The following is a 19,303-nucleotide window of genomic DNA, read 5'->3' on the forward strand; positions in this document are numbered from 1 at the left end:
TTGTTGTTGTTGATTCACTTATTTGTATGCTTTTCTTTTTTTTAAATTGAGGGAATATTTCCATGTAACCATTTATCACTTAGATCAGTCGGCTTGTAATCCCAAGTTAGCCAGAAGTTTGCTTTTTGACAAGATTCCCAAATGTCTTCATGAATCGTTTGTTTTGTTTTTAGTTGAACAACATCACACCTAAAAAGGATATCGAAGTCATTAACCTTTTGGATGAAAAGCAAAAAATAAACAATTTTTCATTCTGAATCACTTTATTATTTTTTCTAAATATGTAAAGATTTGATATATTTAATACATTCTGCTGTGATGGCATGTTTTTATATTAATTTCATTCCGTGTTTTCCGTTATTATGAAACTAAGCACTTGTATTTAAAATCCTGTGTTTGTTCTCTAATCTAATGAACATAGTAAAACAATCCCCTCAAAATCCGTTTAATCTAGAGCTAACAGTTTTTTTTTTTTTTACACGGGCTACATCTCAATTCACCGTAACCGCCGATATCACCCTTCCACATCTGCGGTGAAAGGTGGCAGAGCGGTGTTTGTCAGACCATGAGACATGCTGAAAATCATTCTTCTAAAAAAAACTATAATATGTAACATCCGAATGGTTTGGCCAACAACGTATGACCACTCTATTGAAAGATGAGACTCTCACGAACACGATGGCGGTCTCCGTTTTGCTCCAGGACACCCACAAGCCTCGCAAGACTCTTCTGAAGGTCCCCGGTACCAGTTGAACGTATATGAAGATACTGTAGTTTAGTGCCTAAAATAAGGGTATAAATACATTTAAAAATATATAAATATATTTCCTGATCTTTCTTATCTCTCAGATATATGACAGACACTTCAGAACAAACTTCTTTGATATTTTTTTGTGGGGGGATTATCTGTTGTTCCATGTAGTGAATCTGTTTATTCAATGCATTTCTATTGGCTAATAAGAGTAATACCAAATTCAATGTTGCATCCAATTTTTTTTTAAACAAATTTTAAAAAATGGATACCTTAACAGTTTCTTAAAATTCAAAATCAAATGGCTAAATTATCCTTGGTATGACCTTCTTAAAACAATTCCATATGTTCTCTTAAACCCCCCCCCCCCCCCCCCCCCCCCCCCAGTCCTCCATCTTCCACCGGCTTAGACTCTAGAGGGTTAACTTAAACACGTGGAAATGTACATACTATCACATCACAATCAACAAGATAACTATCACAAAATGTGATTATCACTGTAGCTGGCAATGCATACATTTAGCAGTAGGAATTATTACTTTTAAAAATGACTTTGATTGTAAAATTGCCATTGAACATATTTTTTAAAAAGTTACATTTTCACGATAACACGAAGAGATAATGCAATTAACAACAAGAAGTTTAAATGAGCACTTTGTACCAAAGATAAAATCACAACATGACAACCATCGTTTAGGAAAAATAAAGAAAACAGATTAAAGACAGATTAAAAATGCTGCCCATGTTTTTACGAAAAAAAAAAAGAAGAAAGTTTTTAAAGTCTCGAAAAGAAGTGACATGTTGTCTTGTTTCCTTGTTGAATGCATCATAGATTAGAATCTGTTGACACAAGCTGGCATTCATGACAAAGTTCCTCTTGCAGGATTTCACAAACATGAAAAAAAAGTGTGTGTGTGTGTGTTGGGGGGGGGGGGGGGGGGGGGGGCGTGCGATGTATTGGATAACAAAAAAATGCGTTACAAAAATGTTGTTTGGCTTATAGTAACTGTAATATGAGGGTTGAACTAAGAGATGACTAAAATAATGTTGTCAGTCCTGTGGCTGTGATAATGATGTTGTGATAATGATGTTAGCTTGCATTACAGCCCTAACAATGAAGTTGGTTCAAAGTCCTTAGGATTAGAGATAATTTAGATAACCTACAGGCCTTATGTCGCCGTGGTAATGTAGGTATCCTGTTGTCCATTGACTGAGAGAATTAGCCTGCAGTAGTCATGTGGTAGTCAAGATAATGTAGTTAGACTGAAGTCCAATAGTCAAACAGACTGGTAAAGTTAGCCTGTATGGCTGCTGCTAACGCAGTACCGGTATGACTGAAGTACTTTGGTCATGTGGTAGTCATAAAAGAATCCCAGCTAGCACATTTGGTTCCTTGGAAGTTGTGGAAATGTATGTTTTTGGTTTCACATTGGTTGTAGGAACAAAGCCATAACGTTTCCTATGCGGTAAAACTGATAGTCTTTTTAATGTTCTGAGAACAGAAGTGAAAATTTCACCTGTTCTGGGAACGTTTATTTATAGGTTGCAGGGAGGTTCTGAGAACAGAAGTGAATATTTCACCTGTTCTGGGAACGTTTATTTTTCAACCAATTAGTAGACCATCAACCAATTAGTAGACAATGAGTAGACAATGAGTAGGCAATTAGTAGGCAATTAGTAGGCAATTAGTGGGCAATTAGTAGGCAATTAGTAGGCAATTAGTAGGCAATTAGTTAACAATGCCTACTCATAATTGGTCAAAATCACACAGTTCATACCGATGACGTCGCTGGAAACACGTATCGTCCTCTATCTGTTTTACTACAAAACATAGAAACCCACCATTTTCACATATGTTGGGGTGGTGCTGGAGATGAGGAATATGAATTAGAACATTTTTGAGGTTTCCCTTTAACGTTCTGAGTTTGGAAGGTGTGTTTTTTTACGTAACATTCTTTGAACGTCCTCTGAATGTTACTAATATTTTCTTGTGTTTTTTTAATGGAACGTTTTCTTAATGTTCTCTGAACAATTGGAGAACGCGATTTTAAATAAAACCACGAAGAAAACCTGTAGGAAACGTTATGCTGAAGTACTGATATTCCCACAGAAGAACGTTCTTTCTTAACGTTCTCTGAACTATTGCCAATGTCAAACCAGTTGGTGAACGTTCCTAGAACATTACCAAAATTGAAATGAAATGTAACCATGTTTGAACTTTTAGGAAACGTTCTGTTAAACTAATGAAATACCAAGAATATCATTTTTTTTTTGGTCAAGTTCTTTTAAATGTGCTGAGAATGTTCCAAAACCAAGCAACTATCCTGCAACATTCCCAGAACGTTGTGGGAAGGTTGTATGCAAAATAACCATAGGACAACCACGTTCTCACCAAGCTCTAAGAAACATATGGTTCTCAGAACGTTATGTGTTAGCTGGGATGTAGGGTTAGACTGAAGTCAAACAGGCTGATAAAGTTAGCCTGTATGGCTGCAAAAATAGTATAGGTATGACGGAATTATTTTGGCTGTGATAATGCAGTAAAGTTGCAGTCCAGAGGTGGTGTGAAGATATTTCGAACAGTATACTGCTGTCCAGTGGCCGAGGGAGAAAGGGAAAGGGTATGTACTGTAGAACATGTAGTAAGTCAAGGAAGGGGTATGGTGACCATTTAAAAAGGATTACATTTATTTTCATCGTCAATTGCACACAAGGTCCAACCAAAACCTGACTTCCACTTTTAACCCCACCCCTCTTAATCTGAGAGGTGAGGGGGGGGGGGGGGGGGCTGCCACATTGGGTTCCCGGGGAGCTGTTGTGGGGGGGTTAACTGCCTTGTGGGGGGTTAATAGTCTTGTGGGGGGTGGGGTTAAATGCCTTGTGGGGGTTAACTGCCTTGTTGGGGGGTAACTGCCTTGTTGGAGGTTAACTACCTTGTTGGGGGTTAACTGCCTTGTGGGGGTTAACTACCTTGTGTAGGGGGGGGGGGTAACTGCCTTGTTGGGGTTAACTGCCTTGTTGGGGGTTAACTGCCTTGTTGGGGGTTAACTGCCTAGTGGGGGGTTTAACGGCCTTGGGGGGTTTAACGGCCTTGTGGGGGTTAACTGCCTTGTTGGGGGTTAATTGTCTTGTGAAAGGGGGGTTAGCTGTCTTGTGGAGGAGGGGTTAACTGTCTTGTGGGGGGGTTAACGTTCTAGTGGGGGTTAACTGTCTTGTGGGGGGTTTACTGCCATGTGGGGGTTTAAATGCCTTGTTGGAGGTTAACTGTCTTGTGTAGGGGTTAACTGACTTGTGCAGGGGTTAACTGTCTTGTGCAGGGGTTAACTGTCTTGTGGAGGGGTTAACTGTCTTGTGCAGGGGTTAACTGTCTTGTGGAGGGGTTAACTGTCTTGTGCAGGGGTTAACTGTCTTGTGGAGGGGTTAACTGTCTTGTGCAGGGGTTAATTGTCTTGTGGAGGGGTTAACTGTCTTGTGCAGGGGTTAACTGTCTTGTGCAGGGGTTAACTGTCTTGTGCAGGGGTTAACTGTCTTGTGGAGGAGTTAACTGTCTTGTGCAGGGGTTAACTGTCTTGTGCAGGGGTTAACTGTCTTGTGCAGGGGTTAACTGTCTTGTGGAGGGGTCAACTGTCTTGTGCAGGGGTTAACTGTCTTGTGCAGGGGTTAACTGTCTTGTGCAGGGGTTAACTGTCTTGTGCAGGGGTTAACTGTCTTGTGCAGGGGTTAACTGTCTTGTGCAGGGGTTAACTGTCTTGTGGAGGGGTTAACTGTCTTGTGCAGGGGTTAACTGTCTTGTGCAGGGGTTAACTGACTTGTGAGGAAAGGTGGGTATGGATGATGTTCCTGCAGTGTCACTCAGTGGGATGAGCTCGGGAGCAACAGTTGGGCTGCTGTATGTTCTTCAACAGCAAACGGAAAGGGTTCCTCCGGCGCCTGCCTCTCTTCCCCTCCTGCTCCCCTCTCTTCCAGGCCAAGCCCTTACCTGGCAACCCCTGGGTGGTCCCAGAGGCTGGAGGAAGGGTGGAGGGCAGGGGCATGGCGGCTGGGTTGAGGGGAGGAGCGGTGGAGGGCAGGGGCATGGCGGCTGGGTTGAGGGGAGGAGGGGTGCAAGGCAGGGGCATGGCGGCTGAGTTGAGGGGAGGAGGGATGGAGGGCAGGGGCATGGCGGCTGGGTTTAGGGGAGGAGGGGTGCAAGGCAGGGGCATGGCGGCTGGGTTGAGGGGAGGAGGGGTGCAAGGCAGGGGCATGGCGGCTGGGTTGAGGGAAGGAGGGGTGCAAGGCAGGGGCATGGCGGCTGGGTTTAGGGGAGGAGGCAGTGAAGCGGAGGGATGCTTCCTGAGCTTCTCAACCTGCTTCTCCAGGTGTTTCTGTATGGCTGAGCCCAGGACGGCTACCTCTACCACCGCTCCATACACCTCCCACGTCATCCCCCTCTCGTCCCACCTCACCTCCTGCACCGGCTCGTCTGACCTCTCCTCTTGCTTTGTCTGCTCCTCACCCTCTTTCACTTTCACTTCAGATTTATCTTCCCTTCTGTCCTCCTTCTTCTCTTTTGTACTCTCCTCCCTCTCTCGTTTCTCTTTCTTCTCCTCCCCCTCTCTCTCCTCTTTCTTCTCCTCCCCCTCTCTCTCGCTGAGCTCTGCGAAGGCTGTGGGGGTAACGGGGGCCGTTTTTGGAGTCATGGGTGCCGTGGAGACAGAACGGAACTCCACCTGCTGGCCCACCTGCAGCTCAGCGTCCTTGGTCTCCGCACCCGTCCTCCTAGAGGATGCTGGGAAGAGGAAGGCGTCGACGCCGGCCCCCTGGGGTGGGGTCATGGGGCTGGTGGCTACAGAGTGATACTGGACCACCTCCAGACACCTAGAGGATGCTGGGAAGAGGAAGGCGTTGGCGCCGACCTCTTGGGGTGGGGTAATGGTGCTGGAGGCTACAGAGTGGCGCTGTTCTGTCTGGTTGGGTTGGGCAGTTCCACTCCCGTCCACTAGGCTGTGCTGTTCTGTCTGGTTGGGTTGAGGAGTTCCACTCCCGTCCACTAGGCTGTGCTGTTCTGTCTGGTTGGTTTCGTGAGTTCCACTCCCGTCCACTAGGCTGTGCTGTTCTGTTTGTTTGGTTTGCTCCTCACTAAAGCGGAGCTTCGATTCCTCTCCTATTTGTTCAGGGTGCTTGTTTTTAGTCAGAGATTGTGGTGACGTCATCTGCTTAGTTTCTGTTTGTATTTCTTCACCGGAAGGAGGGAGAGAATCTTCCTGTCTGTTTCCGTGTGAGTGGGGGTTCATGACAGTCTCTGTGCTTTCTGGTTGAGCTACGTTATCACTCCTCCCATCGTCCAGGCTGTTTTGTGGCACCGGAGGAACGATCTTCACCCCCTCACTGTTGTCTACCTCCACAGACCCCTCAGGCTCAGTGGAGTGAATAAATAACATCATCTCCTCCCTTCTCTCCTCCTCCTCTTCTTCCTCCTCCTCTCCCTCCTCCTCCTCCTCCTCTTGATCCACAACTCTGATACTGTCATGCTGGGTAACCAGAATGGTAATCTCTTGATCGACAGCGTCCCCAGTCGCCCCATCTCGCGCTCTCCTTTTAACCTCCGCTGGTTCTGGTTCACCGGCGTAGTTGTGACCGAGTCCGTCAGTCTGAGGATCTGAGTCAACAGAGCTATCTGGAGGGATGTTGGACTGTGACTTTGTCTCTTCAGCCACGTCCTCTTTCAGAGCGCTACATTTCAGTACCGGGGCTGACATCAGACGAGGAGTAACTACAACAGGGTCTGACTCACATTTAGTTGTAGTTTCCCTCTCGTCCCTCCCCTCTTTCTCTCTCCGCTCCTCCGTCCTCTCCTCCGTCCTCTCCTCTCTCCGCTCCTCCGTCCTCTCCTCCGTCCTCTCCTCTCTCCGCTCCTCCGTCCTCTCCTCCGTCCTCTCCTCTCTCCGCTCCTCCGTCCTCTCCTCCGCTTCTCTCCTGTTGAGCTCTGGGAAGGCAGAGGGGATAGTGGGGCTGTTGTTTATTTTTGGAGTCATGGGTGCCGTGGCGACAGAACGGAACTCCACCTGGCGCACCACCTTCAGCTCTGCGTCCTTAGTCTCCGCCCCCGGCCTACGGGCTGCTGGGAAGGGGAAGGCGTCGGCGCCGGCCCCCTGGGGTGGGGTCATGGGGCTGGTGGCTACAGACTGGTGCTGAACCACCTCCAGACTCCTAGAGGCTGCTGGGAAGGGGAAGGCGTCGGCGCCGGCCCCCTGGGGTGGGGTCATGGGGCTGGTGGCTACAGACTGGTGCTGAACCACCTCCAGACTCCTAGAGGCTGCTGGGAAGAGGAAGGCCGGAGTGCCGGCCGCCTGGGGTGGGGTCATGGGGCTGGTGGCGACAGAATGGTGCTGAACCACCTCTAGACTCCTAGAGGCTGCTGGGAAGAGGAAGGCCGGAGCGCCGGCCCCCTGGGGTGGGGTCATGGGGCTGGTGGCTACAGACTGGTGCTGAACCACCTGCAGACTCCTAGAGGCTGCTGGGAAGGGGAAGGCGTCGGCGCCGGCCCCCTGGGGTGGGGTCATGGGGCTGGTGGCTACAGACTGGTGCTGAACCACCTCCAGACTCCTAGAGGCTGCTGGGAAGGGGAAGGCGTCGGCGCCGGCCCCCTGGGGTGGGGTCATGGGGCTGGTGGCGACAGAGTGATACTGAACCACCTCCAGACTAACCTGGGTCTGCATGTGCTGTCTCTCTGTCTCTCTCTCTGTCTCTCTCTCCTTCTCTCTCTCTGTTTCTCTCTCCTTCTCTCTCTCTGTCTTTCTCTCCTTCTCTCTCTCCTTCTCTCTCTCCTTCTCTCTCTCTGTCTCTCTCTCCTTCTCTCTCTCCTCTCTCTCTGTCTCTCTCTCCTTCTCTCTCTCTGTGTCTCTCTCCTTCTCTCTCTCTGTCTCTCTCTCCTTCTCTCTCTCTGTCTCTCTCTCCTTCTCTGTCTCTCTCTCATTCTCTGTCTCTCTCTCCTTCTCTGTCTCTCTCTCCTTCTCTGTCTCTGTCTCTCTCTCCTTTTCTGTCTCTGTCTCTCTCTCCTTTTCTGTCTCTCTCTCCTTCTCTGTCTCTGTCTCCTTCTCTTTATCTATCTCTTCATCTTTCCCTTTCTCTTTACCTAACTCCTTCTCTTTCTCTCTCTCTCCATCTTTCTTTCTGACATCCTTTTCCCCTATCTTCTCAAATGTCTCTCTCTCCTCCTCCTCCTCCTTCTTCTCCAGGGAGTTTTTTCTGTGTGAAGCCTCACACTGTGGGCGGTGGTTATTCAGATATTTCTGGGGTAAGTAGGAGTCCTCCTCTGTTGCATGGTCCGGTACTGAGGGGAGTATTAGAACAGTGGGCGTTTCATACTCAGCGCGCCCTGTAATCTGAGTACTTTCCACCCCAGGGTGTGAGTCCAGCTGAACAGCAACATCACCTGAGTCCACTCCTCTAATAGCTGCGATAGGTATGATAGTTGTGTCTCCGTGCTCCAACGACTCCCCATCCACCCCCACACCAATCATAGTGTGCCCGTGAGGTTTTGGCTGACGGTCTTGATTAACAGACTGGTGACCGGTATCCATACGAGGCTCCTCAGGGGCAGTGGTGATGTCAGAGGTTCCTGTGCAAACAGGTGTGATGTCAGAGGTTCCTGTGTACACAGAGGTGATATCAGAGGATTACGTGCACGCAGAGGTGATATAGGAAATATCTACAGCAGTACAGTGATGCTCTACGGATATCATTTCAGCTTTAAGGGATGTGAATCAAGTTCCCTTTCAGCTCTAAGCATGTGAATCAAGATACCATCTCAGCTTTAAGGCATGTGAATCAAGATACCATCTCAGCTTTAAGGCATGTGATTCAAGTTCCCTTCCTGTCAGTCAACTTTGGTATAACATACTACGGGGAGTCGCATTCTAGCGACCTCGGTTGAAGGATCTACAATCACTCCTGACAAGGCCAATGAAATCTGCACCTCATGATTCATTCATTCAATTATTCCGCTCTTCACCTCGGTGTGAACAGGAACGATTTAATGCTGCCCTCTCTGTTACCCCACATTCCACGGGGTTCACAGGGTTCAAGGGGTATATCAATCTCCCCAGGGTGAGAGTGACATGTTGGTTCACTGTCCACAAGGGGGTGCCCCTCACCCATAGATGTCTCATTACTGGGATTCATTGCTGATTCCTGCCTGTAGCTCACTAGTCCCTATGAGGCGTCTAGTGATACAGGTTATGGGCTCTATTAGTGATTTGTTTTTGGTAGCGGAGTCGAGTGAACTAGCAGGGTTGGACACGGCTACGCTATTATCCCACACGGTGTCTCTGTGGTTCATATGAGCCCCCAAATGAGCTGTCTGTCTCCAGCTCAAAGCTTTTCATTCCTGGGAATTAAATTCAATTGCGAATGTTGCAACAGAAGGGGTCCGGTTTTTCAGAGGTGTCTGTCCCATTCCCAGCTAGGTTACAAGGTGCATTGTCTCCAGTACCTATGACTGGTCGGTAGGGTAACGTCTATTTTTAATACGTGCAGTCCAGCACCGGGTGCCAGCCGGTTACCGGAACTCATCTTACCGTCTAAACCGAGTGAGGCTCGTTGTGACAACAGTACCCCAGGTGGCCTATCGGGCTACGTCACTGATCGTCACATAAACACATTTCTTTTCAACAATATTCACGGGTGTTAAAAATGTTGTCTCCCGTATGTGAGTTCAGTGAAAACTGTTCTTTCACCATGTTCAGACACACGGTTGTCAAGTGGTGTAAATGGAAGAAGAACCAATCTCTCCCAGTCCACAAGGTGGCGTGCCACCCCTTTTAGGGGCGTCTCACTGTCAGCTCCGACCAATGGCGCGCAGTGGGCAGTGACACCCTGGATCATGCGAACCGTGACGTCAGGGTGTACAGGCTACAATTTGATGTGTGTCCCCCATGCTTCTGCGGCGTCATCACGTCGACTGTTCCCGAGGACTCACTGCCCATTTTGAGGAAGGACATATATCCTCCCGTCTCCAGAAGCAGGCGATTCGAGTGGTTCCTACGTTGAAGATCTGGGGATGCTGGTACAGACGGTATTCCTGGTTACGAAAAAGGACGGTACTTTGCGTCCTATTCTAGACCTACGTACCTCTCAACAAGCACCTCAGAGTCTACAAACTCAGAATGCTCACAAAGCCGTCGGCTGTTAAAGCAATTAGCTGGTGGTGGCGGAGTGAAAGGCGGGCGCGCAGAGTTATATACATCCATGCTACTGTCCTGTTGTCAGTCTCTAGGCAACTAGAAAAATAACTGTCAGACTCCATCTCAATGCATTACATTTCGGGATGCTCAAGCTAGACTCACTGCATATCATGCTTTTCTATCACCATGGAGGCTGTCCGGGTTCCCAGCTCTGCTTGGCCACATTTCACAGTGTGTTTTAACCAGCGCCTACTGGGGATGGTGGATTCTGGGATGAAGAGGTTTCCCCTCGGGGCTACTGTTGATATGGCCCTTCAAGCGCTGCATGCTAGCTACTCATCAGGACGCATCTCGCATTCTAAGCCGGTTGCTTTGGGTGGCTCTGTGAGGCCTACGAGCCATGCTTCGGGTGGCTGTGAGAGGCCTATGGGCCATGCTTCGGGTGGCTGTGTGAGGCCTATGGGCCATGCTTCGGGTGGCTCTGTGAGGCCTACGAGCCATGCTTCCGGTGGCTCTGTGAGGCCTACGAGCCATGCTTCCGGTGGCTCTGTGAGGCCTACGAGCCATGCTTCGGGTGGCTGTGTGAGGCCTATGGGCCATGCTTCGGGTGGCTCTGTGAGGCCTACGAGCCATGCTTCGGGTGGCTGTGTGAGGCCTATGGGCCATGCTTCGGGTGGCTCTGTCAGGCCTACGGGCCATGCTTCGGGTGGCTCTGTCAGGCCTACGAGCCATGCTTCAGGTGGCTCTGTCAGGCCTACGGGCCATGCTTCCGGTGGCTCTGTCAGGTGGCTCTGTCAGGTGGCTCTGTCAGGCCTATGGGCCATGCTTCCGGTGGCTCTGTCAGGCCTATGGGCCATGCTTCCGGTGGCTCTGTCAGGCCTACGGGCCATGCTTCGGGTGGCTCTGTCAGGCCTACGAGCCATGCTTCAGGTGGCTCTGTCAGGCCTACGGGCCATGCTTCCGGTGGCTCTGTCAGGCCTATGGGCCATGCTTCGGGTGGCTCTGTCAGGCCTACGAGCCATGCTTCAGGTGGCTCTGTCAGGCCTACGGGCCATGCTTCGGGTGGCTCTGTCAGGCCTATGGGCCATGCTTCGGGTGGCTCTGTGAGGCCTACGGGCCATGTCTCAGAGGCGGGAACCTCTGCTATTGTCAGGGGTCTTCCATATGGGCTGAGTTGTATCCCGACAGGCGTATCCCCCTGAAGGTGTTGTGCACTGTATGAAGGCCAACTCGATTCGGGGGTGGGGGTGGGGGGGGTACGGACCCTGGTGTGGATTGTACTATATGTCAATTACCCGGAGTATCTGGCTCTCAGGCGCTACTCCCTGTTTGTGTTGGACCGGCTTGTGCAGGTCAGAACCGACAATATGTCAGTGGTGGCATGCGTCAACAGATGGGGAGAGACTGTTTCTTTCCCTCCTAACCTTGGCTCGCTCCCTATTGCTGGGAAGCAGTAAGCACATGCTTTCACTTTGGGCAGCTCATGTATGCCTCAACTCAGGTGCTGTTTTTTTTAACCAGGTGGGACTCTCTCTCTCAGGAGTGAAGGCCGATCTTTTAACCAGGTGGGACTCTCTCTCTCTCAGGAGTGAAGGCTCTCCCAGGTACGGGATATTTTTGGCCATGCCAAAGTAAATCTTTACCCATCGCCGAGAAAGCTCACAGTTCTGAGTGTTTTTCTCGATGAAGGACCCGAATGGCCCGTAGGGAATGGAAGCTCTCGCGCACCAGTGGCCTCAGGCCCTCCTTTACATGTTTCGGCCAGGGCTACTGATTTAGCCCCCGTTAGAGAGGGTGGTAAACGGGCAGGTTTACCATTGATTCTTGTGGCTCCCCGTTGGCCCAGGCAGCCTTGGTTAGCGGACCATTGGCGGGGAACCGTTGGAAACTCCCGTTGCACAGCAACCTATTGTTCCAGACACATGGGCAAGTTCGGCAAGCGAGGTCAGAGATTTGGTTCCTATGAGCTTGGATCCTAAGAGGGCCAATCTGACGGTTAGAGGTTTACCTCTGAATGTTATGTGACCAACTTTTTGTCTGTTTTACAGGGCTAACTAATCCAGGGCTAACTAATCCAGGGCTAACTAATCCAGGGCTAACTAATCCAGGGCTAACTAATCCAGGGCTAACTAATCCAGGGCTAACTAATCCAGGGCTAACTAATCCAGGGCTAACTACTCCAGGCCTAACTAATCCAGGGCTAACTAATCCAGGCCTAACTAATCCAGGGCTAACTAATCCAGGGCTAACTAATCCAGGCCTAACTAATCCAGGCCTAACTAATCCAGGGCTAACTAATCCAGGCCTAACTAATCCAGGGCTAACTAATCCAGGGCTAACTAATCCAGGGCTAACTAATCCAGGCCTAACTAATCCGGGCCTAACTAATCCAGGGCTAACTAATCCAGGGCTAACTAATCCAGGCCTAACTAATCCAGGCCTAACTAATCCAGGGCTAACTAATCCAGGGCTAACTAATCCAGGGCTAACTAATCCAGGGCTAACTAATCCAGGCCTAACTAATCCGGGGCTAACTAATCCAGGGCTAACTAATCCAGGGCTAACTAATCCAGGCCTAACTAATCCAGGCCTAACTAATCCAGGGCTAACTAATCCAGGGCTAACTAATCCAGGGCACTCTCTAAGCAACATCCCTTCCACTACTAACTACTGTTACCTGCAGGAGGGCTATGAGGTAACCGACTGTAACTACTGTTCCCTGCAGGAGGGCTATGAGGTAAAACGACTTGTAACTACTGTTACCTTCAGGAGGGTTATGAGGTAAAACGATTATAACTACTGTTACCTGCAGGAGGGCTATGAGGTAAAACGACTATAACTACTGTTACCTGCAGGAGGGCCTGAGGTAAAACGACTGTAAACTACTGTTACCTGCAGGAGGGCTATGAGGTAAAACGACTATAACTACTGTTACCTGCAGGAGGGCTATGAGGTTAAACGAATATAACTACTGTTCCCTGCAGGAGGGCTATGAGGTAAAACGACTGTTAACTACTTTTGCCTGCAGGAGGGCTATGAGGTAAAACGACTTTAACTACTGTTACCTGCAGGAGGGCTATGAGGTAAAACGATTACAACTACTGTTCCCTGCAGGAGGGCTATGAGGTAAAACGACTGTAACGACTGTTACCTGCAGGAGGGTGTTGAGGTAAAACGACTTTAACTGCTGTTACCTGCAGGAGGGCCTGAGGTAAAACGACTGTAAACTACTGTTACCTGCAGGAGGGCTATGAGGTAAAACGACTATAACTACTGTTACCTGCAGGAGGGTTATGAGGTAAAATGACTATAACTACTGTTACCTGCAGGACGGCTACGAGGTAAAACGACTATAACTACTGTTCCCTGCAGGAGGGCTATGAGGTAACTGACTATAACTACTGTTACCTGCAGGAGGGCTATGAGGTAAAACGACTGTAACTACTGTTCCCTTCAGGAGGGCTATGAGGTAAAACGACTTGTAACTACTGTTACCTGCAGGAGGGTGTTGAGGTAAAACGACTTTAACTGCTGTTATAGTCGTTTTACCTCATTTCCCTCCTTCAGGGAACAATAGTTATAGTCACAACGTTACGTTCCCTGTTATAGTGATTCTGATATTCCTTTTAATATGTCATCTGTAATATGATTACATTGGTATTTATACGCGGGAATATTTATTGCCAAACAAGCTGTATCAAAGATACAGACACTGAAGGTATCTGGAGTGTTTTTTTGTTCTAAATGACAAACATTAAAACACATGTACTTATTATCGTCAGATACAGCTCTTCACAATACGCTAGAATTTGGTGAGAATATACATGTATTTTTGATAGGAATGATGTCTTTCAAATCTATATTGTATCTTCAAAAAACAAACTGTACGTCTTTATGATTCCAATCTTAGTTAACGTCTACATTTCATAAACCTCCTACATAATGCATCAATCTTTGAGACATGCGAAGAAACCTACTCAGATATCATAAAACCCAGACCTCAGAGTCAATACAGACAAGAAAACCGCTCAACATGCACATGAGAGGAAACGTGAAACATTTATCCTGGGGAATATGACGCTGGAATCACAACACGGTGGATACTCAGTAGCCTACAGCTAATGATTACATACCTCAGCAGTCCAACGGAGAGAGGACTCTTCCCATGGTCCACAGTGCAGGTCTCCTATAACAGCCACATCTCATCTCTGTGAATCGAGCTACGCAGCTCTCCCTCACCCCTCCTGCGTGTTGTTCATAGATTCTGATTGCAGTGAGCTAGAGTTTGTGGTTCCAGAAGGATCTGTTTCTGTGTTTGGCAGGCAGACAGGCAGGCAGGCAGACAGGCGAGAGGCAGGCAGGCAGGCAGACAGGCGAGAGGCAGGCAGGCAGGAGGCAGGCAGGAGGCAGGCAGCTCTCCTTGTTATCTGCTGTGAGTGTTAGTGTGTTGTATTGAAAAGGTTCTGATAGCCAGTTTCCCTGGAAACCAGTGTTCTACGTTCTGGCGTGAAGTGAGTTTAAAAAGGTAACGACGAGAGAGCAGTTCTCTTCCTCATCAACTGCAAATGATAGTCATTAAACCTCTGTTCTCATAGCAACGCCAAGGCTTTTGTCGTGACTGGGCTATATTACAAAGAAATACAAGAAAATAAAAAGTTACATCATGTATGTATGTATGTATGTATGTATGTATGTATGTATGTATGTATGTATGTATGTATGTATGTATGTATGTATGTATGTATGTATGTACAGTATGTACAGTATGTATGTATGTATGTATGTATGTACTGTTCTGTACTGTATAGTATGTATGCATGTATGTACAGTATGTATGTATGTATGCATGTATGTATGTACTGTATGTATGTGTGTATGTACTGTATGTATGTATGTATGTATGTATGTATGTATGTATGTATGTATGCATGTATGTATGTATGTATGTATGTACTGTTCTGTACTGTATAGTACGAATGTACAGTATGTACAGTGTGTACTGTATGTATGTATGTATGTATGTATGTATGTATGTATGTATGTATGTATGTATGTACTGTTCTGTACTGTTCTGTACTGTATAGTATGTATGTACAGTATGTACAGTATGTATGTATGTATGTATGTATGTATGTATGTATGTATGTATGTACAGTATGTATGTATGTATGTATGTATGTATGTATGTATGTATGTATGTATGTATGTATGTATGTACTGTTCTGTACTGTGTGTGTGTGTGTGTGTGTGTGTGTGTGTGTGTGTGTGTGTGTGTGTGTGTGTGTGTGTGTGTGTGTGTGTGTGTGTGTGTGTGTGTGTGTGTGTGTGTGTCTGTGTGTGTGTGTGTGTGTGTGTGTGTGTGTGTGTGTGTGTGTGTGTGGGTATATGTATGCATGATCATGCGTGTGTGCTTGCTTGTGTGTACATGCATGCATATGTGTGCGTGTGTATATATTAACACTGTGAGGAAACCGTAGCCAAGGAGACCCCGTTGATGACGCTAGTCCAATAGCCAAGCATCCCTGCATCCTATCCACCGTGTGCTATAATTCACTCACTTCCTTCAAGCCCACCTTCTTGGAGAGAAATAATCACAACAGCTGGATGGACACGCACACGCTAGACACACACCCACACTGGAACGCAACTACACACACACACACACACACAGACACGCGCTAGACACACACCCACACAGGAACGCAACTACACACACACGCACGCACGCACACACACACACACACACACACACACACACACACACACACACACACACACACACACACACACACACACACACACACACACACACACACACACACACACACACACACACACACACACACACACACACACAGAGGCTGGCATCAGGGCTTTTGTATGTATGTACTGTACAGTATGTATGTATACATGCACAGTTGAAGTCGGAAGTTTACATAAACCTTAGCCAAATACATTTAAACTCAGTTTTGCGCAATTCCTGACATTTAATCCTAGTAAAAATTCCCTGTCTTAGGTCAGTTAGGATCACCACTTTATTTTAAGAATGTGAAATGTCAGAATAATTGTAGAGAGAATGAATTATTTCAGCTTTTATTTCATTCATCACATTCCCAGTGGGTCAGAAGTTTACATACACTCAATGATGGCTGCGTGGTCCCATGGTGTTTATACTAGACGTACTATTGTTTGTACAGATGAACGTGGTACCTTCAGGCATTTGGAAATTGCTCCCAAGGATGAACCAGACTTGTGGAGGTCTACAATTTTGTGGAGGTCTTGGCTGATATCTTTTGATTTTCCCATGATGTCAAGCAAAGAGGCACTGAGTTTGAAGGTAGGCCTTGAAATACATCCACAGGTACACCTGTAATTGACTCAAATTATTTCAATTAGCCTATCAGAAGCTTCTAAAGCCATGACATAATTTTCTGGAATTTTCCAGGGCACAGTTTAAAGGCACAGTCAACTTAGTGTAGGTAAACTTCTGACCCACTGGAATTGTGATACAGTGAATTATAAGTGAAATAATCTGTCTGTAAACCATTGTTGGAAAGATTACTTGTTTCATGCAGAAGGTAGATGTACTAACCGACTTGCCAAAATGGAGTTTGTTAACAAGAAATGTGTGGAGTGGTTGAAAAACGAGTTTTAATGACTCTAACCTAAGTGTATGTTAACTTCCGATTTCAACTGTAGGTCCTGGATGGCAGGAAGCTTGGCCCCAGTGATGTACTGGGCCATACGCACTACCCTCTGTAGCTCCTTACGGTCAGATGCCGAGCAGTTACCATACCATGCGGTGATGGAACTAGTCAGGATGCTCTCGATGGTGCAGCTGTAGAACTTTTTGAGGATCTGAGGACCCATGCCAAACCTTTTCAGTCTCCTGATGGGGAAAAGGTGTTGTCGTGCCCTCTTCACTACTGTCTTGGTGTGTTTGGAACATAATAGTTTGTTGGTGATGTGGACACCAACGATCTTGAAATTCAGTTGCAGAGGGAGGTGTTTAGCCCCAGGCTCCTTAGCTTAGTGATGAGCTTTGAGGACACTATGGTGTTGAACGCTGAGATGTAGTCAATGAACAGCATTCTCACATAGGTGTTCCTTTTGTCCAGGTGGGAAAGGGCAGTGTGGAGTACGATTGAGATTGTGTCATCTCTGGATCTGTTGGGGCGGTATGAGAATTGGAGGGGTCTAGGGTATCCGGGAGGATGCTGTTGATGTGAGCCATGACCAGCCTTTCAAAGCACTTCATGGCTACCGACGTGGGTGCTGCGGGGCGGTAATCCTTTGGGCAGGTTACCTTCACTTCCTTGGGCACAGGTTCGTCTGAGGGCTCGTCTGAGGGATTTCTTATAAGCGTCCTGATTAGTGTCCCGCTCCTTGAAAGCAGCAGCTCTAGCCTTTAGCTCGATGCGGATGTTGCCTGTAATCCATGGCTTCTGGTTGGGATTTGTGCGTACGCTCACTGTGGGGATTACATCATCGATGCACTTATTGATGAAGCCGGTGACTGAGGTGGTGTACTCCTCAATCCCATTGGATGAATCCTGGAACATATTCCAGTCTGTGCTGCAAAACAGTCCTGTAGCGTAGCATTCGCGTCATCTGACCACTTCCGTATTGAGCGAGTCACTGGTACTTCCTAGTTTAGTTTTTGCTTGTAAGCAAGAATCAAGAGGATAGAATTATGGTCAGATTTGCCAAATGGAGGGTGAGGGAGAGTTTTATATGTGCCTCTGGTTGTGGAGATGCATCCAAAACATCCACTGGATCTGATTGAGAAACATAGAAACGGGAAAACTAGACACACAACATAGAATGCCCACTAAGCTCACGTCCTGACCAACACTAAAACAAAGAAAACACAAAAGAACTATGGTCAGAACGATCTGGATACGGCTTTAGAGCAGATTTCTGCAGAATTAGTAAAGATGTGATCAATATACAGTATGTGAAGGATTTAATTCCTGTGCTGTTTGTAAATACCCTGGTAGGTTGACTGATCACCTGAACCAGGTTGCAGGCACTAGTTACAGTTTGAAGCTTTTTCTTGAGTGGAGGACAGTTTGATAAAAGCCAGTCGCTATTTAGGTCACCAAGGAAATATACCTCTCTGTCGATATCACATTTCACACACGTTATCCAGATACTGACTGTTAGCACTTAGTGGTCAACAGCAGCTTCCCACCAGAATGGGCTTTAGGTGAGGCGGATGAACCTGTAGCCATATTACTTCAACAGTATTTAACATTAGATCGTCTCTAATCTTTACAGGAATATACACGACAACACCCACACAAACCTATCTCTTCTGTAGATGTTGAAACCATCTCTTGCTACCACTGTATCATCAAAGATATGATCTAAGTGAGTTTCAGTGATAGTCTGCATATGAATGTCATCTGTTACTAGCAAGTTATCAGTTTCATGGACCTTGTTTCTTAAGCTATGTTAACAGGGGGCTATTTTTAACCACTTTTCTTGGATGATTGATTGTTGTGATTGTTTTTTCTGAGCGGTTTATCAGACGTAGACCAGACAGGGATATTTATTTCTATTTGAGACGATAGTGCAGGGTGAACATCTCACGGTGGATGGACTTGGCTACCAGGACACACCGCCTCAGTGCTAACAGCAGAACTCTGGTTCATAGGCTCATGATTACAGCATACAACAGCTATAGGATTAACAGAGGCATTCTCGAGGGGGGGGGGGGGGGGGGGGGGAGTTAGAGGGACATACATTAGGTTACTTACGTTATGGCTGACAACGCTCCTGGGACAATGTACATATGCTGCATCACTACGGCAACTCAGTGACACAATGGTGGGGAATATCTAAGCAGGGCTTGGGTCACTGTAGTCCCGTGTAGCTCAGTTGGTAGAGCATGGCGCTTGCAACGCCAGGGTTGTGGGTTCGATTCCCACGGGGGGGCCAGTACAAAAAAGTATGAATGTATGTACTTGTAAGTCGCTCTGGATAAGAGCGTCTGCTAAATGACTTAAATGTAAATGTAAATAATTGTCTCAATGCAGCCTTGAAATGTGCGGACAAGGAGTCCCAGGAGCCAAGATCATCTTGATAAATTATTCTACGCTTTACCAATAAGAACTAAGCCAAGCTTTATTATTGTTTTCAGGCATCAACAAATTGTATAGGCAGCATTTTATTTATTTTATTGTTCCTGCATCCTCTAGTATTTTCTATCTGGAAGTGTGCACATTTTAAACAAGCTAAAGGTTTACCGATAAGAACTAAGCCAAGCTTTATCATTTCTACAGGCATCAATACATTGTGTAGGCAGCAGAACCGTTTCTTTGGAGCCACAAGCTTGGCCGGAACACCGTGTTCCAATGTTCCACAGGCAAAATAATCACTATAT

At 47.1% G+C, this 19,303-nt stretch overlaps 1 protein-coding gene across 1 annotated transcript; it reads right to left on the bottom strand.

Annotated features, from left to right (window-relative positions):
* Positions 1-1,683: 1,683 nt before the first annotated feature.
* LOC129827324 (protein PRRC2C) lies at positions 1,684-14,446 on the bottom strand. Its single transcript, XM_055888070.1, has 2 exons — positions 14,049-14,446; positions 1,684-8,381 (listed from the first exon to the last, which is right to left on the bottom strand). The coding sequence occupies exon 2, from the start codon at positions 8,311-8,313 to the stop codon at positions 4,600-4,602; it is 3,714 nt and encodes a 1,237-aa protein (XP_055744045.1). The 5' UTR covers positions 8,314-8,381; positions 14,049-14,446; the 3' UTR covers positions 1,684-4,599.
* Positions 14,447-19,303: the final 4,857 nt, after the last annotated feature.

Source organism: Salvelinus fontinalis, chromosome 29, assembly GCF_029448725.1.
Source record: "Salvelinus fontinalis isolate EN_2023a chromosome 29, ASM2944872v1, whole genome shotgun sequence".
In the NCBI taxonomy this organism is placed as follows: Eukaryota; Metazoa; Chordata; class Actinopteri; order Salmoniformes; family Salmonidae; genus Salvelinus; species Salvelinus fontinalis.

Coding starts and splice junctions, on each gene's coding strand:
- LOC129827324 (XM_055888070.1), bottom strand. CDS start 8,313: ATGGATACCGGTCACCAGTCTGTTAATCAAGACCGTCAGCCAAAACCT.